Consider the following 9,911-nt stretch of genomic DNA (forward strand, 5'->3'; position numbering starts at 1 on the left):
GCATAAGTAATCATAAATGTTAGATAACATATAAAGACCCCGTCGTATTCGTATTGATCGGAATTAATCTCGACCCATGGTACCGTGTTGTCAAATGACGTGTTGCGTACATAAAGTACCGTGTTGTCAAATGACGTGTTGCGTACAATCATGAGGTCTTATTAACATAAATATAAATGTTAGTGAAGTTAATAAGAGTTAGATTACAGAAAATATAATTCAGGTGGTATAACCGACCATATATAACTTAAATAACATAAATATAAATGTTAGTGAAGTTAGTAAAAGTTAGATTACAGAAATATAATTCAGGTGGTATAACCGACCATATATAACTTAAATAACATAAATATAAATGTTAGTGAAGTTAGTAAAAGTTAGATTACAGAAATATAATTCAGGTGGTATAACCGACCATATATAACTTAAATAACATAAATATAAATGTTAGTAGTCCAAAATTTGATATATTCGAGTCTGAAAATTATTAATAATTTCATACCTTGATTAGTGATTCGTGATCGTTTGAGATATCTTTTAATTACACTAAGCTTTTCGTGCTGATAACGTGTTATAATTCAGTAGGCTTATAACTACCTTTAATGGTTATAAGAACAAAGAGAGAAAAAGAGAGAAGAAGGAGAGAAGAAATATTGATATTAATATTTCAAGAGAAATAGTGCACCTTAAATGGTTACCATACATGTCTATTTATAGTATAAAATATTACTATGCAAGAAATATAATAATAATAAAATTAACATCCAATCTAGATATTTTATAACACAATCTAGATATTTTATAACAAATTATAATTATCATGAAGTAATTAGAAAAAACTACTCCGTATGTTTTTTTAGAACCCGGAAAAACTAAAATGATACCAGAAGGAAAGTTGACCGGGCCCGCTAAAGACCCGAATAGCTATACAAACCCTAGGTCCCTACCTCTTTCTTTCACCAATTTCATCCGTCAAATACTCGAACCTATTCATTCCTATTCCTATATGGCTCTATTGCCAGCCTCTCTACACAAACCCTAAGTTTATCCCCAAATAGATTTCTTAAATCTCTACCGATATTCAGTTTAATCTTCCCGTCTGTTTACATTCTCCGTTAAACCGTTGCTCGCACTAATCAGGAATCTTATATTTTTTCATTTCAAAATCACAGATCTCTCCATCTCCATCTCCATCTCCATCTCCATCTCCATCTCCATCTACAGGTATTGTTTTACTTTATCTAATTATTGCGTGATTGTATGAGTTTATCCTTAAGATTGTTATTAGTAGCAGATAAATTCAGCTGAAGTCAGCATACTTTGTCCGATTGATTATTGTTTCGCAGTAAATATCTGAATGCATGCTTATTTACATGAATTATGAATTAGTGTATAGTCAACTTATGCTACACAATCTATTTCTACGCAACTGTGATGTTATTGAAGGGAATATGTAGTAACATATCGTTTGTATAATTCATGTGTTTGACAGGATATATATTTTTCGGAGTAAGGTTGCATAGAATTAATTTTGATGGAAACTTTGGATATGTCACTTGATGATATGATCAAGAGCAGGCGTTCTAGCACCACTGATAGAGGCAGAGGGCGTGGCAGGGGCCGTGGTGGTGGTGGCCGAGGTCGAGGAAGGTCATTCAGTGGCGGCGGAAGACCAACAGGGCCACCTCGTAGAGGTCTCCTTGTGGTGAATGCTCGTCCATCGGCTCATACTATTGCTAAGGCAAGCTCAAATCTACGGATATCTTATGCATTTGATAGAGAAATGAGTAGGAATATTAATTTGTGAACCTCGTAACTTTGCATTAGAATTTATAATATGTGGAGAACTTGAGATGTTTATACCGGATCTGCTACTAAAGAAATGTTGTCTTCTAGTTATTCGCTCCATCATCAATGGTGTTCATTGGTCACAGTTGTGTTCAGGGTTTATGTATGTATCTGCTCGATGATGTATGTTTTGTGATGGTAGTGTTGTGTTATATGCTACATAATAAAAAGGAGCTTCATGTGTCAATATACCAAAAGTCAACAAGCATTTAACATTGCTAAAAATAAAATGGCCAAATTTTCTTATCTGAATTTGATCACGTTTAAGTATTTGTTGTGGTAACTTTACCCTCATCAGCATTAATTTTATAGCGGGGGTGTTAATGACGGGCTTTTGCTAAATCTTGGATATCATACCAGCAAGATTTTCAGTGATTTTCTTACTCCAATGGTGTTTATACAAAGAGATTAGTTAGCTGAACTTCAGAAATGTAGATCTAATCTATACAATAGCTCAAGTTTTTATGCAGCGGGATTAGTTTTCAGCTCCAACCTACAGTCCCTATATGTAGTTCGATATACCTTTTTCATCGTTTCAATATTTGACTGTTTCTGGATTCATTCGTGATGCCATCATAAATGATTAATGCATGAAGAACGGTGAATTATCTTAATTTTTTGTAAAATACTGACTTTGTCTGTCTAAACCTGGACTTATATTGGTGTGCTTGATCCAGTCTTTTCGCAGACCAAAGAATTTCCCTTGGCAGCGTGATTTGCTTGAAGATAGTCTAAAAGCGGCTGGTGTACCAGGATTAGATGATGGTGCGAAATTGAATGTTTCCAACTTGGACATTGGTGTGACAAATGAAGATATTAGGGTACATCTTAACTGATTCTTTCTATATGGATTTGGGTGTTTCATTGAGTCATTTTAGCGAGTATTGTGTGAATCTTTTTAACAAATGATCTGGATTACAGGAACTTTTTTCTGAGATTGGGGAATTGAAAAGATACGCGATTCATTATGACAAGTATGGCCGTCCAAGTGTAAGTGCTTAACATCTGAGGCTCAGTATAGATATGTTCCGTATGAAAGTTAGATACATAATTGATCTGCCGTAATATTTTTATGATTGCTTAAATTCATTTATTGTTTGTAGTTGCTAGTACGTGTATGGTCAAAGCTGCATGTCTGTTGTCTCAGCCAGGAATCATTTTTTCATTCTGATTACGTTTTATATACATTGGACAGTCTTTTTTGTTAGCATGTGTTTTTATAGCAGCAGTTAATGAATTAAGTATTCTTTTAATGGATTGTTGATTCAATGCAGGCTGCAGCTACAAAATTGTCCATATTGCATATGCTTAATGTTGCTAGTTAAAAGTTAAAAATTAAAACTCATATAAGCAGCTTGCAGTTGAAATCATACATGTGTTACTGAGGGAAAAATAAGAGTTCATATATGCAATTGTATTGTATGCATGCATGCTTTCTCATCTATTTTTTACCCTGATCATATTGTTGCTTCAGTTAATGGTTAACCTCATCTATTTTTACCCTGATCATATTGTTGCTTCAGTTAATGGTTAATTGGAAGTTTTTTTTTTTTTTTTTTTTTTTTTTTTGTGAACGGTGGTTAGGAGATTAATCGGGAGTTTTGCTGTCGGGTCTATATGGATTTAGTTAATGTAAAGAGTAATTTAGTTATATCATGTATTGTAGCTCTTACCACCTGTTATTTACAGGGTTCAGCTGAAGTTTTGTATGTTCGTAGGAGTGATGCATTCCAGGCACTTAAGCGATACAACGGTGTACAGTTGGATGGGAAGCCTATGAAAATTGAAGTTGAAGGATCCAACTCTGCTGTTCCTATCTCTGCTCGTGTGAATGTTGGCGGCTTCAATCGGCAAAGAACCGTTGTTATGGCGTGAGTTTGTTTTCTTATACTTTTTTATATGCTTTCTTTATGGAGCTTATCTGTAAATTTCTTTTTCGTTTATGTTTAATGAATACTTATGTGCAATGGAGATGACATCAAAATGCTTTCCACACTTGTTAATAGATGTTTTCCCTATCGTTTAAATTATGCTTTTGAACGTTAACAAATACATCTAGTTCTCAAATAGAATTAGGCTGGTTGTGTAATAATACATCTGGCTTGAATGGTTAAACTTGAGTGACTGGTTTGACTCGTATAGTTCTTACACACTTTGAACTTTAATTGAATTATCCGAGTCTCAGTCAGTCAGAATTGATTACATTTGAGTTTAAATGCGCTGAGCTTGAGTTTGCAAGAACTTGACTATTATTTTATTATTTTTGTTCTCTAATGTTACTTTATCCTATACAGATCAGGAGTTGGTCGTGGTAGAGGATTCACAGTAGCTAATCGTACATTTGGGTAGGCACTTTTTGACAGTTTATTTTATTCGTCCAGCTTCCTATACATCTTTACATTCACCACTATGATTTTATCTACTAAATAATGAAGGAATGGTGCAGCCGTGCAGAAAACATAAAATAACTATACTGTATGTTGTTATTTCTTATATCATCTGTATCTTGTGTTTTGTTTCTTTAGGCAGAGAGCCCGTGGAGGTATAAGGAACGGTGTCCGTGGAGGGATGACAAACATACGTGGCGGCGGTGGTGACCGTGGTCGAGGCCGTGGACGTGGACGTGGGACACATGGTGGGCGAGGTCGTGGGAGAAATGCAGGTGTGGACAAGTCTGCTGATGAACTTGATAAAGAATTAGAGAACTATCATGCCATGCAGACCTAGTAATTGCTCAACTTATGGAATTTGTTGACTTGAAACAGATTAAGATTTCAGCTTTTGTAGTGAGGTACTAGTTTGTACAGAGAGATTTTCGGCTGGTGAACTTTGTGGAGTAAACTTTTTCTTGGTCATGTTATTTTTATTATTTAAAAAAAAAACTTAGAATCCTTATAGCCAGTGATCAATCCTAGATTATACAATAAAGGTTGATTTTAATCAAGGATTGAGTGCAATGAGGGGTACAATGGATGTCGATTAAGATTTTGGGACCTTATTGTCATATTTCGTTTAGTGCTAAACGATCAACAACCATGTCCCGGTCTTCATAAATTACCTTAGCCAACAAAGATCAAGTCTCGGCCGAATTCACAAGAGAGATCAATATGGCTATGGCAATCCTTCCAGAATCAACAACAAATGAGAGACCAAGCTCTCTATTTATAGGTTTGAGACCTGCGCGGAAGTAAGATGCACGCGCACTTAGGCATTCTGCACAAGTACTGCGAGAAGCCTACGCACTCTTTAATATTCCGCGCAGTCCCACCGCGTACACTTATACTTACCGCGGTTTAATATCTCGTGTCTTTTGCCTTTAAGTAGTTTTTCGCATTAAAAATATACATATACATGTGTATGTATATGATCAATAACGACCATTAATTAAAATTAAAATTTATCTTATAGCCGGTGATATCTACCATTAATTTCATCATTTTTATGAAATAGTGACTATTGTTTTGGCCTTATTGAAAACATTTCGGGTATTTGGCCACTTATTAAGTACTCATTATTTTCTATTATTATGACAAACCAAGCATTGACATTTTTTAGTGTATGAAAAATGTGCAACTAGTTTAAAGCTTTAATAAAACGTATCTTCTCATTTAACTAGTAAAAACTTATACCGAATTACCATACACCTCATCGTTAAAAAGCTATGAGGTTTTCATTTTTGGGATACCGTGGAGTAATGTGTGCAGTCTATCCGGAACAATCATTTATCGTCGTAATAATTTGTAATTAACAACTACTGTACTTTACAACTCACTAATTTCCAACCCAAGCAAAGAAAATTGTAACAGATCCCAAAATCGAATGGAATTTAAAAACCAACTAACTACACTAACAATCCTAAATGCAGACATCAGTTGGTTAATACCACCAGCTTCTAAAACCTCTTTAGATAATATCTCACCCAAAGGCCAAAACCCCCACATCATCTCCTGTAAAATCCTGCAACCAAAATATCAAATAAAACAACCAACAGGAATCAACTATGACTATACCACTAGTTATAGTAGTTATCGCAGCCGCAATCATGGTAATTGCACTTGATCACGCTTCAGCTGCTGCTACTTCGGTTAATTATCGCTAACTGCTAACACACTTGTCACCTTATAGTGGTACGTTACAAGAAACCCAGGAACCGGTCCAGCACTGGCCAAACCGTCAGTGATATTGTATGTATTAGCCTCATAAATGCTCCGTACAAAATCATAAGAAGAAACTCTCGGAATGGAATGGTAGATGTCTTTCTACGGGAGGTAGGCTTGTCATGGTTAATTCGGTTTTATTAAGTCTCCCGACACACTACATGTCTATATTTAAAGTTCCTAAAGGTGTTCTCAAAAAATTGGAAAGCCTTAGACGTAATTTTGTGTGGGGTGGAGATTCTTTCGTAAGGAAAACACCTTTAGTTACATGGAGTAAAGTGTGTCTCTCGAAAGATTGTGGTGGTCTTGGGATCATCCAGTTAAGAGGCTAAAGAATAGCCAAATGGTGAATAAATTAAGATCTCCTGATCTGATGTGCCAAGTTGGAAGGATATTGTTGCGAAGCCTTTTGGTTTAAATCCCCCTAGTAATATATTCTCAGACTGCGGTTTGGCGTGACATTTTAAAATTGCAAAACACAGATGAGTTGTTTGATATACTTGGTCCCCCAAAGTTGAATGGAAGGTTGGTAATGGTTCACGAATTTCCTTTTAGAATGATATTTGGATCGGAGTTTCTAAGTTAAAAGATCAATTTCCATCTTCATACCGTATTTCTTCCAAGAGAGATAAATACTTAGCAGATATGAGTCTCCTTAATTGTAACAACCCAACTCAATATCCATCCGAAACAGTAAACACTTTTTTTTATTTTTTTTATTTTTTATTTTTATTTTTTTTTAACAAAGGGGTGCGCGGCGCGCAACACCCCTTGTGCGCGGCGCGCACAGGCTTCATCAGCTTCTGTCCGGTTTTGCAGTTTTTCAAATAAAGATCTCTCACTTCCCGACATATTTAGACGAAACGCTTTTCACAACATATTATAATATGTAAAACTAACACGTTTCAATAATAAAACAAGTTTTACGAACCGGGCCCACATATGGCCGAAATACGAGTTTCGTACAAAACATAAGTTTCGACTACAAAAGTTTAATTTCCAAACGACACTTCGAGCATGGTGTTTGGGGTTAAACTACCCGTAACTTGGTCGAACTTCCACAAGCTAACTTCCAAAAAAACTTCTCCTATCAAAAACAAGCGGGATCACTAATCCAAAAGGACGCCCTTACCCTTGTCCACACCGGAACCTATAAAAAGGTAAACAACGAGAGGATAAACAAAACGCTTAGTGAATGCAATAATTATACACATACATATATAACCTACTTACTTGCAATCACTTACACAATTACCTCATACACGCTAGCATTTAATTTAGCATACCATCGCAAAGTATAACGCTAAACCTCCGATAACACAAGCTAGCACGACAATAGCATATAATGCGAACAATATAATATGCTACACTACATCACATAACCATGGTTAACCAATCATACAAAGGGAACGATTCTCGCGAATAAACCGTTAGCCACGCAGACGCCACTAGTATGCATCACTAGTCCCTTAGGTGGTATCGCATACCCGAACTTAAAGCCCACCCGTCACGTGAAACGTGGTATCGCATACCCGAACTTAAAACCCACACTTCACGCCCGTACACACACATAATGATGAGATATCGCATACCCGAACTTTAAACCCTCATCCCATGCCAACACGATGTGGTATTGCATACCCGAACTTAAAACCCACATCACATTTCGCACAAGTAAATACATTACATACACACATGTATAATTATTCCACTCACCTTATTGCCTTTTGGTGAATGCTAAATCGAGCTCGCAACCTTCAACGTAACGCACCTATTACATTATACACAATATTAATCACACATTCAAGTTGGTGAACCAACTTACTCGCCACCCAAGTGTCATTTTTGAAATGCCCAGTTCATATCGATTATAAACGATTCATAATAGTTGATTACATCGCGAGGTACTTGACCTCTATATGATACATTTTACAAACATTGCATTCGTTTTTAAAAGACAAACTTTCATTTCATCGAAAGTTGACGGCATGCATACCATTTCATAATATATCCAACTATAATTGACTTAATAATAATCTTGATGAACTCGACGACTCGAATGCAACGTCTTTTGAAATATGCCATGAATGACTCCAAGTAACATGAAATGACCGGTCCTAATCCACCCGGATAAAGTCTTCAACAGTTGGTCCCATTGCGATGATCGACTTCAAATAATATCTTTAATATGAGTTAATGCACAGCGGAAGATTCCTTTCAAGACCTGAGAATAACATGCTTTAAAATGTCAACATAAAGTTGGTGAGATATAGGTTTGATGCTAGCAGCGTTATAACTATGGACCACAAGATTTCATATATTTAAACATAATACACTCGCAAGTGTATGTAAAAGTAGTTGAGCACTTGGTAACCATACTTAACATTTAAATCATCGCAGCATATTCTTAAATAATCACTACACCGTACCAAGTGTAGTATACAGAAACGAAGTACTGTGCAACCGTTGAAAACTGGTCGTCCAGCCCGGTTGGGGTTGTCAGGCCCGATAGATCTATCAACAGGATTCGCGTTTACATTCCTCATGTAAATATTAGCTACCAAGTATAAAGAAATATGCCATGGTACAACTCAACATAGAATTTATTTTTGATCACTTGTGTCCATAACGTAAATCATAAAATGCATGTATTCTCATCCCAAAATATTTAGAGTTTAAAAGGGACTATATACTCACCATACTGTATTTTGTAGTAAAAATACATATAACATCATTGAACATGGGTAAGGTTGGCCTTGGATTCACGAACCTATATCAGTTATGTATGTTAAAACATGTAATCACAATCCAACAACTTATATTTATATATGTATGTATATATATATATATATATATATATATATATATATATATATATATATATATATATATATCCAATATACACTATATTACTTATTTTACTATAATAATATAATTGTTAATCCAAATGTTATAGATTTAAATATTGTGTTATATTATTATGAATAAAAATTAACACGATAGTAGGTAATATTGATATAGTTATATGTAAAATATATATTTTTATACAAATATCGTTTGCTTGTTTAAAAGATAATTATAATACTTACTAAAATAATGATAATAATAATAATGATAAAAATGATAATAATGTCACTAAAAATAATACTACTAATAATAAGAATAATAATAATAATTTTAATAATAATAATAATAATAAGTAATAATAATTGTTAACTAAAGTTATGATAATTATTATAATACTTATAATAATAATAATAATAATAATAATAATTACTAATAATAATAATAATAAATATGATAATAATAAGTTTTAAAAATAAATACTACCTTTAACAAGAGTCCCTAAAAAGAAAAGCCCCATACCAGGCTCGAACCCGTGACCTCTAGAACACCCGACACTTCTCCTAACCAATGCTCCAATTCTGTTTTTCTGATAATCATTACGAGCCAAATATATTTATATATAACCATTTTCCATTTATCTTCTTCTTCTTCAATGAATTAAACAAACAGACACTAAGTCCATCATCTCAATAACTTTCAAATCGATTTTGGGATTTTATAACAGCACCTAAACGCTTATGATTGTTACTTTAATTAAACAGACACGACACAACACAGAAAAAAAATAAAAGAAACAGTAGTAGCGTTCGACAAAAAAAAAAAAAAAACTCAAGTTGTGATTTTAAATTTAAGACAGTTTTAGTTTAAAGTTATAAAATGAAATTGATAGTAAAACGTTCCTAGAAGCTTTTTGAATAATCAATTGAATCTTAAACATTAACAACGATTTGAATTTTCGCGAAGAACAATCGGTTGACTTTTACTTTCTAAACTTTGACTCAGGAAATTCGAAATCAAAATAAGAAATTGAGACTTGAAATCTTACAGAAATTACCATTA

At 34.2% G+C, this 9,911-nt stretch overlaps 1 protein-coding gene across 1 annotated transcript; it reads left to right on the forward strand.

The window, feature by feature from the left end:
- Positions 1 to 1,187: 1,187 nt before the first annotated feature.
- LOC139896652 (THO complex subunit 4C-like) lies at positions 1,188 to 5,221 on the forward strand. Its single transcript, XM_071879298.1, has 7 exons — positions 1,188 to 1,224; positions 1,493 to 1,741; positions 2,526 to 2,669; positions 2,770 to 2,838; positions 3,538 to 3,719; positions 4,143 to 4,193; positions 4,374 to 5,221. Exons 2-7 carry the CDS (start codon positions 1,535 to 1,537, stop codon positions 4,573 to 4,575), a joined length of 855 nt encoding a protein of 284 aa, XP_071735399.1. The 5' UTR covers positions 1,188 to 1,224; positions 1,493 to 1,534; the 3' UTR covers positions 4,576 to 5,221.
- The last annotated feature ends 4,690 nt before the right edge of the window (positions 5,222 to 9,911 follow it).

This window comes from Rutidosis leptorrhynchoides, chromosome 3 (assembly GCF_046630445.1).
Source record: "Rutidosis leptorrhynchoides isolate AG116_Rl617_1_P2 chromosome 3, CSIRO_AGI_Rlap_v1, whole genome shotgun sequence".
Classification (NCBI taxonomy): domain Eukaryota; kingdom Viridiplantae; phylum Streptophyta; class Magnoliopsida; order Asterales; family Asteraceae; genus Rutidosis; species Rutidosis leptorrhynchoides.

What these genes read in the sequence shown, in the direction of transcription:
- LOC139896652 (XM_071879298.1), top strand. Translation starts at nt 1,535, where the DNA reads ATGGAAACTTTGGATATGTCACTTGATGATATGATCAAGAGCAGGCGT. An exon ending in ACAAGTATGGCCGTCCAAGT is followed by an intron (nt 2,839 to 3,537) that starts GTAAGTGCTTAA and finishes TGTTATTTACAG; the next exon opens with GGTTCAGCTGAAGTTTTGTA. An exon ending in GTAGCTAATCGTACATTTGG is followed by an intron (nt 4,194 to 4,373) that starts GTAGGCACTTTT and finishes TTGTTTCTTTAG; the next exon opens with GCAGAGAGCCCGTGGAGGTA.